Source organism: Ambystoma mexicanum, chromosome 14 (genome assembly GCF_040938575.1).
Source record: "Ambystoma mexicanum isolate Mex_15411 chromosome 14, UKY_AmexF1_1, whole genome shotgun sequence".
NCBI classification, from domain to species: Eukaryota; Metazoa; Chordata; class Amphibia; order Caudata; family Ambystomatidae; genus Ambystoma; species Ambystoma mexicanum.
This window is the reverse complement of record NC_090940.1, coordinates 476,754,962-476,780,242: the sequence shown is the minus strand read 5'-3', so window position 1 is coordinate 476,780,242 and position 25,281 is coordinate 476,754,962. Positions and strand designations below refer to the sequence as shown.

At 49.7% G+C, this 25,281-nt stretch overlaps 1 protein-coding gene across 6 annotated transcripts in view; it reads left to right on the top strand.

Moving 5' to 3' along the window:
* The window catches only part of ATG2B (autophagy related 2B), a 5,509,925-nt gene that overhangs the window by 143,331 nt on the left and 5,341,313 nt on the right, over window positions 1-25,281 (top strand). For all 6 annotated transcript variants that reach the window (XM_069637692.1, XM_069637689.1, XM_069637687.1 and 3 more), the window contains exon 2: window positions 24,705-24,867. In XM_069637692.1, the coding sequence (XP_069493793.1) occupies window positions 24,705-24,867 (163 nt within the window). The remainder of the gene's footprint in view (window positions 1-24,704; window positions 24,868-25,281) is intronic.

Below are 25,281 nucleotides of genomic sequence, written 5' to 3'. Positions count from 1 at the left end.
CTTATTCGTATAATAGTAATTATTTTGTTCTATTTATTGATTGTTCAATACTTGGCTTACTATTTGAAGCACAATTTGGAAATAATTCGAACAAAATCATTCAGACACCCTGACATAAGGGTAGTATCAATAAGTATATCTGTGGTTGGAGCCCCCCTTTTTTGTTCATTCAGGCACTCCAGCTCCAGGACTGGATGGTATCATTGGACCTTCAGGATGCTTATTTTCATGTGCCAATCTATCATAAGCACAGAAAGTATGTGAGGGTCGCCGTTTGCAGTTCTCATCAGTTTCTAGTTCTGCCATTTGGGCTGACCTCCGCCCAAGGGTTTTCATCAAGTTTCTTTTTTTTTTTTTTTTTTATACTTTATTTTTGCATTTATCCGCATCGACAAACCATACAACATGGAGTCCGTTCCTTATGTTCCACCCCCTGTTTCCCCAAGAAATACACAGTTCCAAGCAGCGCATTTGAATTACAGGCTCAAGCAAGTAAGGTATTAGTTAACATTCTCTGGTTTTGTTTCATTTTATCAGTCTGCAACAGTCATCGGATAATGAATATAAGGGCTCAGACTTCTGGGGGGCGCGCATGTAAGGGCAGAGTTCCAATGAACGCTGTTTCCATATTGTGGCAGTAGGCGATATCTTGGAGCCACAATTGTGCATTGGGGACGGCCCCTCCCCCATGTCATAGCTACCCTCCTGCGTGCCAGAACTAATAGCAGTCCCGCAAGATGCCTCACGGCAGGCTGTAGTGGCTTTGTACATCCCATTAGTGTTGCAAGCGGGTTCAACTCCAGTGGTTCCCCAACGATCAGTTCGATCTTAGACAACACCTCCAACCAGAACTGACTGATTCTCGGGCACTACCACGCTAGATGGAGGAAGCTTGCCGGGGTATAGTTACATCTAGTGCATGCCTCTGGGATGGACTGGAAGTGTCTGTGTAGTCTGGCTGGGTGTGGTACACCTTGTGTACGAAGTTAAAATGAATACGTTTATACCTGGAGTTGAAGGAAAGCTTCTAGGTCTGCATCAGTATGTAGGCCCAGTCCTCCTCTTCAATGGGGTTGCCTGAGGTTATTTCCCACTTTTCCCCCTCAGGGTTTCCATCCCTCCCATCCCATCTACCATCAGATCACTATAGATCTGTGAGATCAACCGGCCTTCCCCTTGTGTCTGGATCACCCCATGCAGTAGCTGCCACACTGGTGGTTGTACTGGGAATGAGGGAAAGAAGGATTTAAATGTATATCAGAGCCAAAAATACAGAAATATATCAAGGGCAGAGTCCGCTCCCCCCTCGTTTGCTAGTTGGATTGTAAGGAACAAACCGTCCATAAACAAGTCGCCCAGGCTTTCTATTCTTAGCTTATCGTCCCATTGCAGATATACCAGCTGACTCATTATGGGCAGCCCAGGATGTGTTTTGCTGGTAGTAGGGGTGAGTATTTGCTGGGGATGCCACCTTTCATGGCCATCTTCCTCCATATCGCGAATGTGATCAGGACCACATTTGGTGTATGCGGTGGGACTCGAAGCTCTCTGACAATCACTGCTAGTAACAAGCTGGGGGTCATCAAGGCCCTCTCGATTTGGACATGCGGTCGTACAAAGTGAGTGGCGTACCAGTGCCCCAGGAATTGTGCCTGTGCTGCCCAGTAGTAGCGCTCTAGATCTGGTAAAGCTAAGCCTCCACTTTTCTTGGTTGTGCAAGCATTGTGTAGGCTACTTTTGCTGGTTTCCCAGCCCACAGTATGTCTAGGATCAGGCCTGCAAGCGCCGAAAAAGCCTCCTGACAATAACAAGGGGACGTTAACAAATAGATACAGAGGTTTGGGCAGTATGATCATTTTGACAATGGATATGCGCCCTAGGAGCGTGAGTGGTAGGTGTTGCCAGCTCGTAATCTTTTCGCTGAGCGTTTCAATGGTCCTCCCGTAGTTATCGTGAAACATTTCTTCACGGTTTCGAGATAGCATCACCCCTAGGTACCTTACGCCAGAGGACTCCCACCTTAGGTCAAATTTGTCACAGTATTCCCTGGTTTCTGCAGTGAGGGGGGACACGACAGACTTGCTGTGGTTAATTTTTAAAGCCTGAGAAGACCCCAAACCTGAGACCCTCCCGCATCACTGGATTCAAGTTAATTTCTGGGTCACTAATGAAGAGGACCACATCGTCGGCATACAATGATATGATTAGCTTGTGTGGTCCGAAGCTAAGTCCTCTCCCAATTTGTTGTTCTCTGTTCCATAGCTAGAGCGAACAGTAGCGCAGACAGAGGACAGACTTGTCTGGTCCCCCTTTTCATGAAGGGTTCTTGTAAAGAAGGGAGACCAGTTTGATGTAGTAGGCCCGAGCCCTAGTTTTTGTAGTACTGCAAAGAGATATGGCCATTCGACGGAGTCAAAGGCCTTTTCTGCATCTAAAAGTACAGCGAGTGTCTGGGTGGTGGGGCGGGGTTGTCAGAGCCTCGATGATTCCAAAGAAACAGCGGAGGCCAAACGTGGTGTTTCGTCCGGGTATGAAACCCCCTTGATCTGCCAGTATCAGCCCAGGCATCAGTGGGAGTAGTCTTCTGGCCAACATGTTGGCAAAGATCTTAATTGTTGACATTTATTATGGAGATTGGCCTAGATGAGGTCGCAGTCCTCGGGAGGTTTCTAGGCTTATGTAGTAATATCACATTAGCTTCACACATTGCGGGCATGGGGGGGTACCCCCTTTTCAATCGCCTCTATGTACGCGTGGAGGAATGGTGCCAAGGTAGGGGCAAACACCTTATAAAATTCCCCTGCTAGTTCGCCAGCACCTTGTGATTTGGACCCCGGAGTTCCTTGCTAGTATTTCGTCAATGGTGATCGGTTTATTAAGAGATTCCCATAAATTCCCTTACACCCAATATAATTCAGTTTCTTCAAGGTAGCTGCGTAGGGTCTCTAGGTCCCTCTGGCCTTTGAAGCTGTACAGCTCCTGTAAGAAGGCTTGGAATACTTCTGCAATGTCTTTTCCAGAGTGAACCAGTTCCCCCTGTGGGTTCTCAATACATTCTATGAAGGGTGGGCGTCTATCAGTGGCTATTAGCCGTGCATGGAGTGCTTCTGGTTTCTGGCCTTCACCATACTGTCGCATTTGATGCCCCGGGCCAAAAAAACGGATTTCTCGATCTGCGTTGGTTCCTTGTGAAGATGGCCCAATGTCTGGGATTTTTATTTTTCTGTGTATTCCCCCTCTAATGCTTTAATCTGGATTTACCCATCATTGAGCTCCCTTCTGATGACCCTCAGGATTCTATTTTCTTTGGACATGCAGACCTCTCTGACATAGCATTTTATTGTCTCCCATAGAACCCCGCCAGAGGAGACCAATCCCTTGTTATGTAGGAGAAAGGACTGGATTTTTTCCCGCAACTCTTGGGTAAATACTGGGCCTTGGAGTGCACCTGACTTGAACCTCCAGGAGTATCCACCTCCCGCCCGTCTCAGGCGTACACTCTAGTAGCACTGGGGAATGATCAGAGGACGTTCTAAGGAGAATGCGACTGTCCCCCCAGTGGAATCCCCCTTCCCGGGACACCAGTAGGTAGTCCAATCTGGAGCTTGAGCCATGAACCCAGGAGTGGTATGTAAAATCCCGGACCTTTAAGAGACGTTGTCGCCATGCGCCAACTATATTGTATATTCTATATTGTATATCATGCAAATTTACCATATTTGAAGGCCCTCTTTGGTCATCCCACTTGGGGCTGCTCCCGACCTATCCCACAGGGGGTCCAGAGTGTTATTTAGGTCCCCTCCCCAGACGATCGTGGCTGTTGGGAACCCGGCCAGTTGCTTCATAACCCAGTCAAATGCGTTTGTGCTGTCTATATTTTGGCTGCATGAATTTACCAGGACTACCTGTGTCCCCTCTAGTACTCCATGCACAGGTAATGTCCTCCCAGTGTTGTCTCTAGCCACCGATATTATCCAGAATTTCACCCCCTTATTTATCAGAATTGCTACTCCTCTGGCATAGGGGGAGTAGGAGAAAAAGTATCTGTGGCATCCCCAGCTAGCACCCCACCTACACTCATAGAGGGTGAGATTGATTTCCTGGATTAGTGCCACGTCAATCCGGTGTCTGAGTTATTGCGGGGATTCTCAGAATTTTGGCGGGATTATTCCCGCACTCTTATATTCTATGTTGCTATGTTGAACCCCATCAGCCCCCAGTGTATCTAAGCAGTGAGACCCGGAGCTTTCAACCATTACCTTCTTTATATAGATAGGTGCTGCTCGTTTCATAGGATATGTCAGGGGAGTGAACTGGCGAGGACCGGATTCCCAACAACCATAACAACCCCTAAGCCCCCACCTTACTGGATCGAATTCCCAACAACTGTAATTACCTTTTAACCCTCTTCCCTGTTACCCTTTGAACTCTACCCCCTCCCTGTTCCTGCACCCCCCCCTTTACGGGCAACACCCAACCCGCCCGTTAGCGCCCCCCCCTCCCTTAACCCAAATCCCTTAGACAGTGCGGAGCTCGGGGCACTAATGCCCGGCCGAGTCTGCGGCTCCCCTTCGAACTAAGATGTTTATGTATTTGAGGCCATCAAGTCAAACAATTATTGTGTGCACGGTCTATTCAGTATTGGCAACTTTATTTCCTTCCGTAGTACCCGTTAAACGATGTCAGCCTGGGTCTCTCCGGTCTTGTTCTTCTCTACGGGTCTCGGAGCGCCCACCAATCTCATCAAGGGAAGGAGCTTGCTACTTGCGGAGAGGTAAAGAATTGAGACCTCCCTGCATGTTGGATCCGGCGCTTCGCTGTAAATAGCATGGAGTACTGGATGTTGCAGTGTCTCGGACGCCTCTTCACCCCTGCAAATGATCGCCGTGACACTTGCACTGTCTCTGAGAAGTCCGGGTATATTTGAATTGTATCTCCATCGTACTGGAGTTCTCCCTTCTCTCGCCAGTCGAAGGATCGTGTTGCGGTCTCTATAATTCAGGAGGCGCGCGATGATAAGGTGAGGGGTTGCTCCTGATATCTGGCGCGATTCAGGTATGCGATTAGCTCTCTCCACTAAAGGCGGCTCTCCGAACAGATCTTTGCACATAGTTTCCACAAATTGCTCCATTTTGCTCCATTTGGATGGGACTACGCGAATATTGTTGCGGCTGGCTCTTCCCTCCAAATCTTCATTTTTTGCTGCCACTACCTTGACTTGGACCTCAAGCGATGACACTCTAGCGATGAGAGAGGTATGCTGGTCTTCCAGCCCAGATGTCCTCTGCTCCACTTCATCCAAACTTTCGCCATGCTTATCCAGCCGGTGTTCTAGTAGGTCGACCTTGGAGGATAGGGAGTCCAGCTTGGAGTCCAGTCCCCCGATGTCAGCTTTTAAATCTAACAGAATCTCTCTAATGCCCATCTCAGGAGCTTAGGCAACATTCTCTGCTGCCTCCTCAGTTGATTCAGGTGTTTCCGCGTGGGCTTGTTGTCTAGGTGTCCTGATGGAAGGACCGCTTTCAAAAGTTTCTGCTGCATTTTGTCAACTTCCCCCATGCTCAGTGAGTGTCTGTCTTTGTGCCAACACGGTCTACTTAGGAGTAATTGCAGGGGGCGAGAATTGTCCACCCCACCTCGCCAAGTGGATACCGAGCTGCGGTTGCATGGGACTCCAGAGTTAGACAAATAGTCTGCAGGTATGGACTGTCTCAGTGATCGTTATGTGTCTGCCCCCGGCTGAGGCAGCCCACCCTGATGCAAGGCCCCTCTCTGAGGAAGAGTGGTTCCAGGGGTGTCTCTCCATGGAGTGATGTGCCTGAGGTCCGTCCCAGTCCCACACTGATCATCACAGTTTGTCCCAGTCTTAGCTTTCTCCTCTTGACTCGCTGTGCATGTCTCAAAGGGGTGAGGCCGCGCCATTGGTGGGGGCACTTGGCTGGTGATGTCCCACTGTACTTTCTCCTCGTTCACCTAAGCAAGCCCCTCACGTGTTGTCCTGCGGTGTGCTGGGGCATTATACTGGCTGTCAGGAGGGGGCGTGGCCAGGAAGCCATGTGAGAAGACGTGTCCATACAGGGGCTCCTGCAGATCTGCACATTATCCGACTGAAAACCGTGCAAGGACTGATGCAATTATGCTGTGACAAGGAGGATCGTGTATACGAAGCTTGGGTGCAGTATGGATCCATTTTGGCACGGACCCGTACTGTAAGAGCGCTGCCAGAAGCTGAGGGAAAATCTGTGAGAGCGTAACGAAGAAGAAGATGTCCGCATAATCAAGAAACAAAGGAGAGGCTGGCCTGGGTGCCTGGCGACTTGTCTGCCCGCGTGATTTCAGTGGAGGTGCGCGGCATTGGAGGAGCATGGATCGGGTTTGCTACAAACATTAAGGGCACCCGACACCCAGTCCGAGGCCCGCAAGGTGTGCAGCCTCTGTAGTGAAGCGGCTCCATGCGACGCGGCCCTGAGGCCCGGGAGTCGCTGAAGCAGCCTGGTGCAGGAGCATCAGGATCGGAAGGTGTGCAGCCTGCACGAGCGAGCGGCTCCGGGCGTGGCGGCTTCAAAGCCCGATTCACCGCTGCGAAGAACAGCACGTAACTGAAGGGAAGCCGGGCCTGGTTAGAGATGCATTGTATCTCATGTTACGGAGGATCGGCCGCGGGAGCAGCAGTGCGGCCAGTGGACAGCTGGGGCATTGAGCCCTGACAATAACGCGGATGTCTTCCTGGAAGGCTACAAATGTAGCGAGTGCTCCGAACACAGAGTGAGGCCCCTGACATTTTGTAGCCCAAGCGCCGGGGCTTTCAATAAGCGTACAGCTGAGGCCGAATGAGGTGAAGGCAGAGCTTGACAGGAGGTGAGAGCCTGCAATACAATATTGGATTGTGGAACTGTTGGCAGGCGAGGGTAAAAAGCGGTTAAAGATCCCAGAGGTTGCTGAAAACACACATGGGCACTTCTGAAAGTGCTGGGAGTGCCCTCAGAACTTTTCAAAAGAAGGAGAAGCGCAGTTCCACCCATTATTGGACTGTGAGAGTCGGAGAAAGAAGATAGAATGGCCGGAGGGGCCAGGGAACAAAGGAGCCTCGTGACAGAAATGCAACGGTAGCGAAGGGAAAGCAAAAAAGTGCACTGGGACACCCTGCTGCAAATCCAAGCGCGGACAGGAGGCTGCCCCTGACGGGAGAAATGTCTAATAAGCCCCTGGACGAATACGCCAGGACACCGGCTGGCCCGGACGGAGCCAGAAGTAAAGACAAACCCCCAGCAGGGGAAATGGCCGCGGGGGGCACGAATCAGGAGGTCCTTGTGGCGATCGCGGATCTGAAGGTGGCCTGGGAGACCAAGCTCCAGTTGGATGTGACGGGATTGAAGACGGCAATGGAACTCCAGGTCGGGGCGGTGCAGGAAGACGTGAACCTCCTCAGGCAGGATGTGAGGATCTGGCGGAGCGCACGGAGACTCTGGAGAAAGAGATGGGCCCTACTGCAGCAGACTGCGCTGCGCAGAAGCGAGAGCTCCATGCCCTGGTGCAACGTGTGGGCAACTTGGAGAGTAGGGCGGAGGAGGCGGAAGGATGCGCCCGGAGGAACAACATTCGCATTGTTGGACTGCCAGAGGGAGCTGAGGGTCACAACCCTACGGAGTTCGTGGAAAATATGCTGCTGCAGGAGATCACTGGGGGAACCCTGTCTCAGGGATTTGCAGTGGAAAGAGCGCACAGGGCCTTAACGAGAAAGCCGCTGCCGGGAAATCTGCCCAGGCCAATGATCGCCAAGATTCTCAACTACCAGGACCGGGAAAGAATCCTTGAACACTTGCGCAAAGGGGGAACAATACAATGAGGAGCGGCGAACATAACTGCCTACCCTGATTATACCCTGCAGGTACAGCGAAGCCGTATGAACTTTGGATCGGTCAAGAGGAGATTGCGGGAAGCTGGGTACAAATACATGCTGCTCTACCCGGCCAAGCTAAAGGTTTTTTATAAGAACAAGATGCTGTTCTTCGACACCCCGGAGGATGCTATGGGGTGGCTGGATGTGCAGAGCTGCCCTCAAGAGCCAGATATTCAGAAGGAAGACGGAGCAGGACGAGATAAGTAAAGCTGCGGGCCTGGTTGGGCTGCGGACTATGGGACTTGATTATAGTCATTGAAGCAGTTGGAGAGCAGGTACGCGCTAGTTGGTAGGAAACATGATCCGTGAGCACGGAGACTGCTGCGAGAGGAAGGAGCCTCCTGGGGCCGATCTTTATAACCCCATTTAGAGTTTAGTTTGGTCACTGATAGTGAGGTGACGCCCTGTCGGGTTCTCAAATTGGGTTCCAAGGGAGAACCAAACGCGGGGATGCCTGAGATCCAGGGATGGAGCTGGGCAGTTGGTTGGGTTGGGGTTTTGGGGTGTTTAAGTTTAAAAATGAGCCTTGGGGGAAGAACTAAAATCAGGAATCTGTTTGGTGTGGGGGGGGGGGGCTGCTTGGAAGGGGGAAGGGGAGCTATTGATGAACCATGGGGGACCTTAGGATATTAACGTGGAATGTTAGAGGGCTCAACAATTATTTGAAGCGGAACAAGGTTATGCTGTATCTGAAGCGACAGAAGATAGACGTTGCCTTGCTACAGGAGACGCATCTGACGCGAGAGAAAATGGAGTTGGTGGGGAGGAAATGGAAAGGGACAGCGGTGGGTTCGTCGTACTCTGCTTATGCAAGAGGAGTACTTGTCTGGGTGGCGCCACATGTCCCATTTAAGTTGACTGAAGAAGTTGTGGAGGCGGATGGGAGGTTGGTTATAGTGATGGGGCTGATAGAGAACAAAGAAGTATGCATTGTAAATACGTACGCCCCCAACCAAAACACGGCGACATACTTTAGAACGCTGTGTACCAAGCTCAGTGCGTGTGTGGGGGGTGCGGTGATTTGGGGTGGGGATTTTAATTGTGTATTGAATCCTAGGGTAGACAGGTCGGATGATAAGACGGCCAAGCCCAGCCCAGCGGCTAAAGTATTGCAGACCCTGCTAGCGGACTTTGGCTTGGTAGATGTGTGGAGAGCGAAACACCAGAAGCAATACTCGCACTATTCGGCTCCGCATCAACTACATACGAGGCTTGATTATATCTTTGCCACTCTGGACGTAGTTGCGGAGAGTGACCATATAGACTACAAAGCAAGAGTTCTCTCTGATCACTCGCCCCTGGTCCTGAGGTGGCAGTATTGCCCCCCAAGGGCGCGCATACCAACATGGCGCCTCCGGGCGGAGGCGCTCAAAGACCCAGTCTTCAGAGAAGTCATAAGGGATGAGATTATTGCTTACTTCGAGGTGAATACTGGTAGTGTAAAGTTGGCTCGTACTTTATGGGAGGCTTTTAAGGTTGTGATGCGGGGGATCGCCATTGCGAAGTCAAAGGGATTGATGGGTGGAGTTCTAGCTGATCTACATAGAGCTGAGATCGAGCTGGAAAGAGAGTTGGAAGGTGGCGGGGCTGATACAGAGGTAGTCTTCAAATTACAACAGAAGTGCGCAGAATACTGGGAAAGGCTCTGTAACTTAAATTATAAAAAGTATATAGAGCGACAGCATGCGGGAGGAGATAAAACGGGCTGACTCCTAGCGTGGTTGTACAAGAGCGAAACCCAGAGATCCCCGATTCGAATTGTAACCAATGAAGAGGGCGAGACGGTGGACACCCAGGAAGGTGTAAATAGGGCATTTGCGGAATACTATAAGGCATTATATGAAGATGATGAGGGGAGCAGCCAGGAGGAGATAGACGAGGTACTGGAAGAAATAGGCCTGCCTAAGGTCAGTGACGAGGAGAGGGAGGAGCTGGATGCTCCGATCACTCTGGAGGAATTGAAAGAGATTGTAAGGCAGTTACCCACCAGCAAGGCTCCAGGTGCAGACGGGTTCCCTAGTGAATTTTATAAAGTGTATGGGGAGGAGGTACTCCCACCCATGCTAGAAATGCTTAATGAAGCGTTTTAGGTGGGACGGTTGCCGGAGTCACTCAGGGAGGCGATCATAATACCGCTCCCCAAGCCCAATAAACCGGGACACAGTTGCGGTTCCTACAGGCCCTTGTCGATGCTGAACCAGGACAGCAAGATACTGACAGCTGTCCTGGCCAACAGAATGCAGAGAGTAATCGGCAAGTTAATTCACCCTGACCAAACGGGCTATGTCCCGAGCAGGAACATCACTTACAACCATAGATGACTCCACCGAGTGGTCGAATGGGGGTGCAGTAATGACGGCGAAATGCCGATTGTGGCATTGGACACAGTTAAAGCGTTCGACTTGGTTAAGTGGCCGTGGTTGTTGGCGGCCCTAGGAGGGTATGGAGTGGGGCCAGGTTATATTAGATGGGCTGAGATGTTATACAGTGAACCGCTGGCCAGGGTTCACTGTACGGGTGCAGTGGTGTCTGAAAGATGGTAGCTGGGCAGAGGCACTAGGCAGGGGTGCCCCTGGTCCCCGATGCTGTACATACTGGCCCTGGAGCCCTTAGGAATATACCTCAGGCAACAATATGACCCGATCGGTATTGAGGTGGGAGGGGAGCATCACCTTATATCCTTGTATGCAGATGACTTGTTACTATATCTGAAATACCCGGAAGAAAATCTGCGGTATGTTTTGGAGGTGATGGGGAGATATGCCAGGCTGTCCGGTATAGCGGTGAACCCCCAGAAATCTGCTCTATTCCCGCTGGGTAGCTATGTGGGAACTCCTGTAGAGAGGTTGCCGGTGTTGCAGATCCCGTGGGCAGCGAGCTCTTTCCGCTACCTTGGAATAGATGTGTATCACACGACGGAGGAAGAACATAGGCGCAATGCTGAAATAGCCATTGGGAAAATCGGGAAATGCATGAGGTTCTGGGAGAGGTTGCCCTTAGCGATGATGGGCCGAGGTGCTATGCTTAAAATGGTGGTATTACCTAGGCTTTTGCATTACTTCAACAATATCCCATACATGATACCTAAGAAGTTTTTTGTTAAGCTGCACAGTATGTGCAGGGAATTTTTGTGGCACGGTACCCGGAACAGAGTTGCATTATGGAAGCTGCAGAACTTTTACGAAAAAGGCGGTATTAAACTGCCTAATTTTGAAGCCTACTATGTAGCGGCGCAACTGCAATATGTGGCTAAATGGCTCTCCGATGAAGAGACCCCTGAACACAGGTTGTTCGGGAGGGACTGTACCCCTTTTTACTTGCGGGAAATGATCTGGGTGGCCAGCGCAGACATGAGGGAGCGCCCTAGAATGCTGTTATTGGGGTGGAACATGGGGCGCCGAGCCTGTCGGATGATGGGGGACCCTTCCCCGTGTGTTCCGCAGATACCGTTGGTCGCACTGGCAAAGGGAGCCAGGCAGCTGAGGGTAATTATCAGGACATACTGGGAATCAGTGGGACTAGTCACTTTGGGAGACATTTGGCAAGACGGGACTATTATGGAGTTTGGGGAACTGGGGGAAGTGGCGGGATTGCACAGAGGCCAATATGTCACTTATCATATGGTAGTGCAGGAGATTCGGAGCAGATGGCCTGCAACTACTTTGGCGGGGGAACCGGATGCTAATGTTGGGGTACTGTATGATATATCGGAGGGTGGGCATGAGGTTTCCAGAGTGTATGAGATGTTGATGGCTAAGGTCGGAAGGGACCTGGTGCACTTGAGATTAGAATGGGAAACAGAGATGGGAGTCACGATGGAAGATGGGATGTGGGAACGTGCTTTGGGATATCATAAGAAGGTGTTGAGAAATGCCAGGTTCAAACAAATACAGTTATATATAACGCATAGGGCGTACATGACCCCTCTGAGCATATCAAAGTTCCGAAATATTGGGCGGCAGGCGTGCCCTAAGTGTGACGAGGAGAATGCCGACATGATACACATGTTCTGGGCGTGCCCGGTAATTGAATGCTACTGGGGTGAAGTGGCACAGAAACTAGCAGGAAAGGGGGTCACACTTAAAATAGATTCGGCCTGGGCCTGCTTGCTGGGAGGGTATCCCAGAGCGCGAAAACTCAAACATGTGGGGAAACTGAGAGGTTTGGCATATGTGCTTGCGAAACGAAGGATTGCCATGGGATGGAAGGAGTGTCATAAGCCGCGAGTGGAGGTCTGGTGGAAGGACCTACAAAAATGGGCGGAGGCTGAAACAGTAGTGTGGCAAGAGGCTAGTACCGCGGGGAGGGGGGATGAAGAAATGGGCTCCCTCATGGCATGGAAATTATTGATAGCTGAAATGTTTGGAGCAGTGTCGGCTCCAGCTGAATCTGTGGGCAGCGATACCCTGACACACAGAATGGATACTGAATGTGAAGAACAAACAGGCTCATAAGGGGGGGGACTGGGAGTGCGGTGTTTATGTTGTTAAATGTGTTTAATTATGTTTTGTTGTATTGTTGTTTGGTTTGAATAAAATAAAAATCTTTAAAAAAAAAAATACTGGCTGTCAGGAGTACCTCTGAGGCCTACTCCTGTACCAATGTTATTGGTCCTTTACCCACTCCATGGCACTCACCGGAGGAAGAAGGGCACCAAACCGCCCCCAACCCCAGCCACGCACCGGGCCAGAGAATGATTGTGTCGGCTTGTTGATACTGCGGCCTGTTTCCAGCGTGGGTAGATGGCCGATTCTCTACGTGCTTTTCATTTTGCATTGTATTGGGGAATTCGGTAGGTGACTAAGCCTTCTCACTGGTTCCACGCCCGCCGGCAATGTTGGGTGCCTAGTGGTCGGTACTTTGGTGCTCACTGGGGGTGGGCCCTGTGCCAGCTCCAGCCCCCAGCCAGGTATCAGGGTAGCAGGCGGCCGTGTCTGTCCACTAGTTCAGCCAGCCTGGTCTCACTATTGCTGGACTGTGGTCAGTAAGGGCCACGTTCGCCTTGTCGACTTCTCACCATGAGGATTGATGGTCAGGCCCCAAAGGCGTGTCTGTACTGCCTCCGCTCCTGGCCCCTGTAATGTTGTCCCCTGCCACGGGATTGTTATTATATTCTGTGAAATGGGGGTTCTGTATTGCAGTGGGGAGGATGACTGCTCCCCCTCTTAGCTGTGCGTTCATATCTCGGCCCAGTGGACTGCAGCTGTAACACGTTGGAGGCTCTAGCCTGCCTGCTCTGTGTCTTGTCTAGCCCTCAGCACTCCAATCTTCGGTCTTTCAACGGGGAGCGGTGGAACTGGTCGGGGACCCGGAGCGGGCTCCAAACTGCCTGCGCTCTGCACTGCACCCCATCCCGATGCAGGTTTGCGCCTTTATAGGGGAACTGCTATTTAGTGCCGTAGCAGGCGAGTACAGGGCATGTCCTCCTGCCCATCCTCTGCGGCTGTCCCTTCCTCCAACTCAGCCTTTTGGGCCACTGCGGTCTGAGACAGCAAACACATGGGCTTGTTTTAAATGTCTCCCTCGACCCCCTCAGTATTATGGGCGCCCTCACTCACCGGCGAATGCATGGGCATTTCGTGGTTGTAGACACCACCTTCCGCCAGCTGGCGGGTGTGCTGCCTCGCACTTCACTCGCACAATTGTGCCGTTGCACGGAGCTCCACTGAGCGGTGTCGCTGATGTTGCCCTGCCACCCGCTCGCGCACTTCTTCCGGCTGATGGCCCTGTTCTCTGTGTGGCATGGAGGAGAGGTTGCAGGCAGTCCAACTCAGCAGCGGAGCGGCGTGCCACGCCCGCCCCTTAGGCTCTCTAGGAGGCTTGTGGGTCCTTTTGCTGCTGTTATGTTAACGATTACTTCCTTGCCGCATACACACCCGCCAGCCCGCCACAACACCATGGCTGTCTTCAGGGTCTCGGAGGGGCTCCCAGGGTTCCTCACTCCTGCACGGTTACTGAGGGGTGTTAAGACCTCTTCAACACCTTTCGCGTGTTATTATTGTTGCCTCTGCTGCTATTTTCACAGGATTACAGGGAGTTCTTCACGGAGCGCAAGAAAGAGCCGTCATCACGGTGGGGCTCTCTAGCTCCACCCGGGCTTTCATCAAGTTGATGGCGGTGGTGGCACCGAGTCTCAGGAGGGTGGGGGTGAGTTCACGTCTACCCCTACCTGGACGATTGGCTGATCAGGGCCCGTTCACCCAAACTGGCCCTGCAACATCTCAGCTCTACCTGGCACTCTGTCCACAGACTGGGCTTCTCCCTCAATTACAAGAAGTCCCACATGATACCATCTCAAAGACTCCAGTTCATTGGAGCAGATCTGGATCCTTCCTCCAGAAAAGCCTCGCCACCCGAGGTGGGCTCAACACAGTCTGCAGATGGTCACCAAATTCTAGAGTGCCCAGCGTCTTCCAGCCTTCGATTTTTTGAGGTTGCTCGGCCTCATGGCATCCTGCATTTTTCTGCTGCCAGAGGCTCACCTGCGAATGAGATCCCTCCAATGGGCTCTCGGGACTCAATGTTCTCAATTCTCAGGAAGGATGTCAGACCGTCTTCAGGTTCCAAGCAGAGTCGCACAGGATCACCTGTGGTGGGCCTGTGAGGACAACATTTTGAAAGAATCCTTTTGGCAGCCATAGTCAGAGATAATAGTAGTGATGGAAGCCTCACTCACGGTTCCATGTAATAATGTCGCCACAAAAATCTCGCCATGCAAAAATATCGCCGAAAAATGGCCGTTTTTTGTGGCGACATTATTGCATGGAGCATGCGGGGGACACCCCGCAACCCCCAAACTTTTTTTTTTCTTATTTACGACAACCATATATATGGGGATATTACCTGATACCTCACTCACGAGGTGGGGAGCTCACGCCAACGATCTGACAATCAGTGGTCGTTGGTCTCCATTTCCACCAGTCCAAACTAAATATCAACTTTTTGGAGCTGAGGCCAATCAGACTAGTGCTGAAGGTCTTTCTGACCTCTGTACGGGGAAATCATGTCCTGATAATGACAGACAACACAGTGGCCATGTGCTACCTCACCAAGAGCAGCTCTGGTTCTGGCAATTCATGAAGGAATCTCCCTATCGGCAGTTCACCTACCTGGAGAGGAGAACACTGCGGCAGACGCTCTGAGCAGGCATAGCAGTCTCCCACGAGTGCGAACTAGCTCAGGAAGTCCTTCAAGAGATATTCAACCTTTGGGGAACCCCTCAAGTGGATTTGTTCGTGTCCAGTGTCAACAGGAAGTGCGAACTGTACTGCTCCATCGAATTTCCCACGAGGAGCTCTAGGGTACGCATTTATAATGGACTCTGGACTGGGAGTTTCCACTCCTGTACGCGTTTCCTACAGTCGCCGTCATTCCTCATGTGATCCGTAGGTTGAGAAAGTTCAGGAAATCCATGATGCTAATTGCTCCGGATTGGGCCAGGTGGAGGTGGTACCTGTACCTTCTGGACATGTCCATCTGCCCTCCAATGCATCTTCCACAAAGAAAAGACCTTCTCTCGTGAGAGGAGGGTCAGGTTCTCCATCCTGAGTTCAAGACTATCAACCTTCATACACAGTTTCTGAGAGGTTGAGATATAGGAATTGAGAACTCCCGGATGACATAATGGAGATCTTGCATTCGGCCAGAAGGCCAGCAACAAAATCTTTGTACCACTGCCGTTGGAACAAGTTCAGCAGTTGGTGCAGGGATAAGAATGTGGACCCTTTACATTGTGATACATCGATGGTGCTTTCTTTTTTGTTACATTTGGTGAATCTGGGGCTCCAGATTGGAACAATTAAAGGTTCCCTGGTGGTGCTTTCTATTTTCAAGCGGTCTTCAGAGAAGGTTTCATATTTGAAAATCCCTCCGATTGTTCAATTCCTAGAGGGTCTTACTATTGTATTTCCACCAGTTCCATTCCAATTCCCTATATGGGATCTTAACCCGGTGTTAACATTTCTAACATGCATTCCTTTTGAGCAATTACACTCATGCCCATTAAGACTTAACTTTGAAAATGGTTTTGCTAATAGCAATAACGTCAGCTTGCAGGGTAAGTTGCAGGCACTTTCCTGTAAACCCCCACACACTGTTTTCTATAGACAGGGTTGTTCTCAGGAGAAACTACCAAAGGTAGTCTCCGACTTCCACTTGTTGCAAATATCATTTTGCCAACCTTCTACCCAACTTCTTATCCTGGAAAGGAGGAGGAAAGATCACACAGACTGGACCCAAAAAGGGCTCTCGGCTTTTATACACCAAGAAGGTCAAAAATGCATCAAAATGACCAATTATTCATTGGCTATACAGGTCCTAAATTGGGTTTAGCTGGACTTGATGCCTCTTTTCTACTAACTGCCGACCTGCTGGCCCCAGTTAAACTCTCCCGACAGCAAAGTCGCCCCCCGGAACCTTGGTTCTCGGAGGAGCTTAGAACATGTAAACTGCACTGCAGACAGGCCGACAGAAAATGGCGTCTCAATTATTCTGTGGAAGCTAAAACCGATTTTTCGCCTTTCTGTCACTGCCTATCACCAAGCTATTACCAACGCTAAAAAAGCTTACTTTGGTCATATGGTAGAATGTGCTTTGAATAAACCAAAGACCCTATTTGATCTGGTACAGGTTCTATCTAACCCTGAAAAAGGAAGCTCCTCAGTATCCCCCTCAGAGGAGCTCTGTAACTCTCTTTCAGCCTTTTTCGTAAACAAAATATCGACCATTCGGAATAATATCAAAACTGAGGCACCCACATCTCCAGCCACTAAGGACTATGACGAACCGGTTGTGGCGAAGAACGAGTGGTCTACATTCCCCCTGTTTTCCAACTCTGACAAATTGAAGGCTATTCTCCATCTTAAATCAGATTCTCCGGCTGATGCCTTACCCTTGGCCATTCTTCAAAACACTTCTAATTAATTAATAGGCCATATTACCACCGCTGTTAATGCATCCTTCGTCACTGCTGTGATTCCTGCTTCCTTGGAACATGCGCTGGTCATCCCCCTGCTGAAAAAGCCCACCTTAGATCCTGAGGTGCTGGCCAACTATCGCCCGATTTCCCTCCTTCCTTTTTTGATGAAGGTTTTGGAAGCCCTTGTCTCTCCCCTCCTATCTAAATTTCTGGAAACCTCCAGTTATTTTGATCCTTTCCAGTCCGTGTTTCGACCCGGGCGAGGGACGGAATCTGTGCTTAATTCAGTACTTGATGACCTGCAGCGCCTGGTAGATCAGGGCAGTATCGGAGCAGTCCTGTTTTTAGATCTCTCAGCTGCTTTCGATACGGTTGACCATGCTACCCTGATCTCCCGCCTCTCTGCTCCCGGTCTTTCAGGTCAAGTTATAAATTAGTTTAAGGCCTTTCTGGCCGATCGATCTCAATCTATATCCTTGCCCCCCTTCCGTTCTGATGCAATTCCTTCATTCTGTGGGGTTCCACAGGGCGCTGCACTCTCCCCTATACTGTTCAACGTCTATATCAGACCCCTCCTGTGTCTTATTCAATCATACGGGTTCCGTTATTATTCTTACGCGGATGATACCCAAATTCCTGTCCGCCTTGACCTCACTCAGACTGAAACAGCTAGTCGTCTCAAAATATGCCTTGAGGACCTGGGAGCTTTGATGGGAAGTAACAGGTTAATACTGAACGGCAGTAAGACTGAGGTCTTGGTTGTGGGTACTGCATCCCCCCCACCTGTTCTGGACCACTGAGTTCTGGCCTTCGTTACTTGGACCTCTCCCCACCCCTGTTACATCGGTTAAAAACCTGGGGGTTAGATTCTCTGCATCCCTTTCTATGGATGAGCAAGTGGCAGCGGTATGTAAATCCGGCAATTTTAAGCTCTGCATTCTATGTGAGGTTTTTTCTTTCGTCCCGGCAGCCTTCCAGGCACCAGTGGTTGCCGCTTTAGTTTTAAGCGTGCTGGACTACTGCAATTCCCTCTATCTGGTCCAGCCCCGCTATCTGATCAAGCGACTTCAGCTATTGCAAAACGCGGCAGCTAGAGCAATCCTACATCCTCCCTTTGGAACACATATGTCTCCTTTACTTAGGAAATTGCACTGGCTTCCGGTGGCAGACAGGATCGCTCTCAAGTCTTTGTGTATTGTACACTGGGCTTTTTACGGGGGTGGTGCAGAATATTTGCAAACTAAGTTCTCGTGCTATGTACCTACTCGAGCCTTGTGCTCTCAATCAGCTCTTCTGGTAGCAGTACCCAGTTACTGGCGTGCTCATACTGGAGGACGGGCCTTCTCCGTGGCTGCTGCGAAAGCCTGGAATGACCTTCCTTTTGCTCTCCGCAGCACTGCTGATCACCTCCTGTTCCGTCGTCTACTGAAAACAGCTCTGTTTAAATAAATCCTTGCCTCTGTTAGAACGTCCCATCCTGCTATCTAGCGCCAAGATGCCTTGGGGTGTATGTGCGCTCTCCAAGTTTGGTTAACATAACATAACTTAACAGATGAATCATCCTGGCTATTGGGGAATGTTACAGGTTAGCGGGCAAAGACCCTCCAGAAGGTTTGAGAGCACATTCCACAAGGGGCATGGCAACCTCTGCTGCTCTTCAGAGAGGTGTTCCAGTGAAAGACATATGAGCCGCGGCCACTTGGTCATCTGTTCACACTTTTGTAAAACATTACTGCTTGAATTCATCTTCCAATCAAGAAGGACAATTTGGGAAAGCCGTCCTTCATTCAGTCCATGATAAAAGTTAAGGACGAAATAAAATTCATACTCCCACCACCAAATTATTAGTGCTTCGGGAGTCTTTCATAAGATGAGGAATACGTGGGAGGACACAATCCATTCGAAGATCAATTTACTTACCCGTGGTAACGTTCTTTCGAATGTATGTTCCTCCCTCATATTCCTCATCGCCCCTCCCAGCCTAACCCTCAGTAGAATTTGTGTCTTTACACTTTACAGTTTCTTGGAGCCTACGGTCTATGGTATGCTTGGTAATTCCTCTACAGGAGGGAAAAACAGAACTGAAGCCAACGGGGCAATGCATGCGCTATTTATACTAATGACGACGTTGACAGTAGATCGGAGGCCCTCGAAGAACATTGACTGGACGAGACGACACACGGTGCCCCCTAACGGAAAAAAAAATCTAAACCAGCTGAAGCTGGAAGGATATTTGTCATAAGATCAGGAATATGTGGAAGGAACATCCAATTCAAAGAACATTACCACGGACAAGTAACTTGTTCATCTCATATTGTGAGACCTGAGCCTGCGCATAGTATAGTCATGTATAAAATGTACAGAGTTCCTGAATGATTTCTCCATCCGCAAACTTCAGTTCCCCCTGCATGTTTTTAACCAAGAGAATATGCACCCTGGGCATGTCGGCCCTAATGGCTCACTCAAGCAACCTACTCAGGGCGTTGACCTTCCCTACATTGCCTAACAGCTGCTTTCCCCCGCATAAACTTCACCTCCCTTTTAGGCTACGTCCCTAAATCTGTCAATTTCCTCCCAGATCTGCTTCTGCATATTAGGGCTTGAAATACCCCGCACATCTGCCTGCAAACGTTGAATGCGTGCCTCACTATCTGCAAGCTCCTTCTGAATCTGTTTTTATATCCGTGATTCCCTCGAGATACACTGCCCTTTTACCACACATTTAAACCTTTCCCACAATGTTGAGTGAGAAGCCCCTGGACCTACGTTTCCCCCAAAGAATCTGTCTATAACCTGTGCTATCCCAATCTGTAATATCTCATCAGTTAGACCTCCACGCTTGAACACCCAAGGTGGGCTCTCACCTCGGCATCCTGGCACCTCTAAGCCCAATCCCACTGGTGCATGGTCCGATAGCGTACAAGCCAGAATAGTGACCTCAGGCACCCACCCTGCAACCCCCATAGGAGATCAGGAAGTAGTCCAATCGAGACGCCGACTGATGGACTGCGAATGTAAATGTGTATCCTCTCTCCCCCTCATGCCCGAGACTCCATATGTCACCCAACCCCCATGTCCAACTGAGTTCCTGCAATTTACAAGCTGCTTTTAAATACATTTTAGGAACACCTCCCGTTCTATAAGCTCTGGTTCCAACAATGCATTAATGTCCCCAGCCCTCACAATCGCCCCCTCGGACACCTGTCAAGCTGTCGCTATCCATCGCAGCGTGTCCACTCCCGTCTTGATACTGACCATAATAATTAACCACCAGCAATGCTTGTCCTTCCTGAACCTTGACCACCTGCGACAAGCGGAACTCCAATGTGCTATATATCGGTATACAAACCCCCTGGAATAGGCAGAGTATGAAGAAAAATAACGATGGCAGCGCCATCATTGCCCAAAGCGTGCCTCACCTGATGCTGTTAAGTGTGTCTCTTGAAGAAACACTATATTGATCTGATGCCCTTTCATATATAATAATACCTTGGAGGATTTAGAGGAGCAGTTCAAACCCCTAACATTTCACGTCATACTTTTGAGTGCTTTATTCATAATTGTCTACTTCTCTCACATGGGTCCCCGGGTAATCACGCACATACCCCTTTTCCCAGTATAACCACCACATACAGCAACAGGAAATCAAACCTTCAGCGAGGGTACTCCTTTGAACCACCATCCCCTCCCAAGTGCGAAACAGCCCCCCTGATGCCTCCCACTGGCAACCCCAACATGCCAGTTGTCACCTCCTCACCTCAAAACAGTAACTGTCATATGCACAAGGGAGTCCTCAGAGCCTAACCGCCCCCAACACCAGAACAATGTGCTTCTCTCCCACAACCTCAAACCCCATTATTACAGACATTAAGTATCAGCTCGTGTTCAAACTTCACAGGGACTCCCCCCTTGTTCATTTTTTTCCCCTGCTTCTTGGAGCTCTCAGGAGTGTCTCTAGAAAGGTGTTGGCTTCATCCGAGGTTTGGAAAAACCGCACTCGCTCCTCATGCTCCACTCTAAGTGAGGGTCCACAAGCTAAGTGTGAAGAGTGGGGTGGACTGGACAGGGGCCTGGTACCCTGAGGGAAACGGGCAGCCAGTCACTGCGGCACACAGGGGTGTTGGCAGGGGAGAGGGAAGATAGAAGTGAAAAGGAGGGTCTTGAGGAGCTTCCAGAACTTGAGGAGTTCTGGCTCAAGCCTGAGAGGGGCAGGGAGACTAATTCAGAGGGAGATTCCTGCGGAGGTGAGATGTACCCCCACTCTCTTAGCGAAGCATCTAATCTGCAGAGTTGCAGCTAGACAAACTCTATCCGAGAGGTATTTAGGGAGACAGAGTTGGATGTTGCGGGGTCTCAGGCCCCAGAAAGCCTCACAAGAGGTTGAGGGGACCCATAGAAGGTGGTCAGAGGGTAGGAGGGAAAGATGGAGCCGGGGTGCCAATGATAAGGATCTCAGTCTCGCTGGCATTAAGGCAGAGATCAGCAGCTGCACACAATGCCAGAATAGCAGCCCTGGATGAGAGAGGAGGAAGAGGAGGAGGTAGAGGGAAGCTTGAAGGAGAGCTGCATGTCGTCTGCATAACACTGGACGTGAGGAGAGAAGGAGATGAGGTGGGCCAGAGGAGCAATGAAGATGTTGAAGAGCCATGGCCAGGGGATAGCGCCTTAAGGGACGCTGCAGGCGGACAGTGTGAAAGGGGAGAGAAAAGGGTCCAGTTGAACCTCGGAAGGTCGGTCTGAGAGGAAAGAAGTCAGCCAGTCCAGCGCCAAGCCTGTGATGCCAAGGGTGTCACAGAGCCGATTTGTCAGGGTGGCATGATTGACAGTGTCCAAAGCAGAGGAAAGATCCAGAAGGATAAGAACTACATGCTGCTCTAGTACCAAGAGCTGATACGATTGAATCAGTAGTGAAAACAGTTAATCCTAAATTGAAAGAATTTGGTAGCGGGCTGATGCAAACTAAAAAGGCATTTGGAAAGGTTGAGCATCATTTTGAGAGTCTGGAATTATTTATTACCTGTACCGTGACCTGGCCACTGTTGTTGAGGATGTTAATACATGCAGGAATTCCACCATTGAGAACATGCTGTACCCAGATGGAAATATGGACATTCTTGATAATTTTTAAGTGGGAAACAGCTGTGGGTGTTGGGAGTGATTTTTATAGTAGTGGTTGAGGAATTAAAGGCTAAGATCGAAGAGGTGTTGCTGAATTTAATTTGTCCTGTTGTGAGAGGCTATAAGCGGATTGTGTGCCGTACCCATAGACTTCCTATGAGGGTCTCCGAGCAAAAAGATGTCAGTGGTATTGTGATAGTTTTTCATTCAATGACATTGAGGGATGGTCTGTTTCGAACAGCGATTAGTTGTTCAGAGGTGCTATTATTTCTCGATTTGAGCCTGTGTTGCTCCGCACCATCTTGCTTTCAAGGTGAGTGTGTTGCCCCTGAGCTATCCTCCTTGGGTTTTCCGCAATTGCTGGCAGTGGGGCCGGTAATTGCAGCATTTTTTGCCGGTAGGTCAGGCCTGGACATAGATCTGTGGCCCCCTACTGACAAACTTGTGTTTACACAGTCTGATAAATGCTGGTGCCGGGATTACTGACAATTTTACCTGCATTTTTTCCAGACTGGAGAAACTGTAATGAGTCCCAGAGGCCAGGTAGGGGGGTCCTTCGAAGTACCTGTGCCACAATCGGATTCCCAATACATTTTAAAGTGGACAATAAAGGGAAGAGATTCTCCTTCACTTATTAAGAGGCCATCAGGAACTTTTTAAAGGGGGTGGGGGGGTGGTACCTTCTTAGTTATTGATTGTCTCTTTCTCGTTTTTGATTGGTTCACTTTTTGGATGCTGTATTTTGCTTCTGTGCTCTTGTTTGCCAGGAGGGAGATATGTTCATGTACCTGGTTTATAATATAGGGAGAACCTCTCATGAAGGGCATGGTGGTTCTGCTAATTGAGATTTTATGTCTGAGGTAGGATCACCATCCCTTTCTCCCCAAGGATTCTTCATGAAACTACTATGTCAACATTGGTGAGGCAGTTGGGAGAGAGTGCTGGGTTTAAGGCAGCAGACAGGGTAGGTCTGATAAGTGCAGGAAGAAAAGGGGGGCTGTATGGGTACAGATACAGACCCCAATGCAAGAGGTGGCCCGGAGGCAGTGCGGGAGGGTGGCAGGGTGAGCAGGTACCTGGGCTCGGAGGACAGAGGGTGGCCAGGTGCACGGCGCCAAGAGAGAACAAATCAACAGGAGATAGGGGGGCAAAGGCAGAAGCAAAGAGGGAGGGTCTTGATGTGCTTCCGGAACCACAGATGGTTCTCCTCAAGTTTTAAAGTGGCAGGGAGGCTGTTCCAGAGGGAGGCACCAACCGAAGACCGAGATCTGCCCCCAGCTTGTTTCTTTGAGAAACAACAGATCCTGAAGGAGTTACAGGTAGAGGAGCGAAGAGCTTGAGGGTGGGAGGTATTTGCGAAGGGATAGCTGAAGGTATTTTGGACCCAGGCCCCAGAAAGCCTTGTGGACAATGCAGAGGGTTTTGAATTTAATCCTTGCATCCACTCGGAGCCAATGGAGAGATTTTAGAGCTGGAGAGATACGATCTGAGGGCTTGAAGCCAAGGACGGGTCTCGCAGTCTCCTGTTCTGGATTGGTTGCAGAGGGCGGAGAGTAGAGGCAGGTAGATTTAGAAAGAGGCTGTTACAATAGTCCAAGCTAGAGTGAACCAGAGCTTGGGATACCATGAGCTTCTGGGGGAAGGAGAGGAAAGGCAGAATACCCCTGAGGAGGTGGAGTAGGAAGTTTGACTTTTTAGAGACATCAGAGATATGGGCGGAGAAGAAAAGTCTGGAGTCAAAGATGACCCAGAGGTTCTTAGCCTCGCATGTGGGGGTAGGAGTAGGGCCAAGGGAGGCCAGTCATAGAGTAAGGGGAAAGGATGGTGAAGGTGTGCCGATGAGGAGGATATCTGTCTTGCTGGCATTCAGACAGATCATTGGCGGCACACCAATCTTGAATGGCAGTTAGGCAATCGGAGATCAGAGAGGGAGAGGAGGTGGCCGAGGGCAGCCTGAAAATGAGTCGAGTGTCGTCAGCTTAGCACTGGAAATTTGAGCAGAAAATGGCAATGCAGTGGGCGAGAGTTGCCAGGTATTGGTTGAAAAGTCAGGGCGATAGATTAAACCCCTGAGAAACACCACGGGTAGAGAGGGAGATAGGTGATAAGGACCTAAGTTGGACCTGGGAGGGTTGATCAGAGAGGAAAGGGGTCAGCCAGGCCAAAGCCTGATCGGTGATACCCAGGTTATCACGGAGACGGTTGAGCAGATGGTATGGTTGACCGTGTCGAAGGCAGAAGAGAGATCGAGTAGGATGAGGACAGAGGGAATGTTAGAGTCAAGGTTGGAAAGCAGATCTTTGCAGGTGTTCAGGAGAGCAGTTTCCGTGCTTCTGGCACATCTGAAGCCAGATTGATGGTCATGGAGAGAGCCAACAGAATCGGAGTGAACATTAAGCTGAGAGATGGCCAGTTTTTCCAGGAGTTTACCAAGAAAGGGAGTAATGGAAATTGGGCGATAGTTTGCCGGGCAAGAAGGGTCGGCTGTGGGTTTCTTGGGAAGAGGATGCACAATGGAGTGCTTCAGAGGGGAGGGGAAGGATCCTGAGGCAAAGGAGAGGTTACAAGAATTGTCAAGGGTCGGAGCGAGGGTATCGATGTGAAACATAACATAAAAAAATATTTCTGGCAAACATTGAGGTAGAACATCTTCTTTCAAAGGCGTATAAAACTACTTTGTGAATTATATTCGATAGAGAAATGTATGTCATCCAGTTACGTGCTTGATTTCCCCTAACCAAACTATGTGCATTTTGGTTCTTTTTTCAGTGTCTTAATGAAATGCTGGAGTCGGTTGATGTGCCCCTGGAAGTCACAGAAGGATTTATTCAAACAATTTCTCTGTCTATTCCTTGGGGCTCATTGCTACAAGATAACTGTGCCCTGGAAATAAAGGGATTGGAGGTGGTCTTCAGGCCAAGACCTCGACCAGGTTAGCATACACCAAGCCATATTGTATGGTTCTCTATTAAACACAATGTGCCATTTTTGCTCATGCAAATACATGCACCTCGAACAACGACTAGTATATTTTTAGACCCTACTTGTGAAGCCATCCGAGTCTTACTCTATTGTGTTCTCTTAGGATGAATTATGTCTCCTTTAATGATTGTTCTTTAATGTTTGAATTTTTTCTCCGTATCGACCAGCTTAGTAATGTACACAAAGCCGTATTGTATGGCCCTCTATTAAACACAATGTGCAATTTTTGCTCATCCAAATATGCACATCTTGAATGATGACTAGTATATTTTTAGACTGCACTCGTGAAGCCACCCGAACTTTCCTCTATTGTGGTCTCTTAGAATGCATTTTGTCTCCGTTAATGATATTTTTTATCATAATG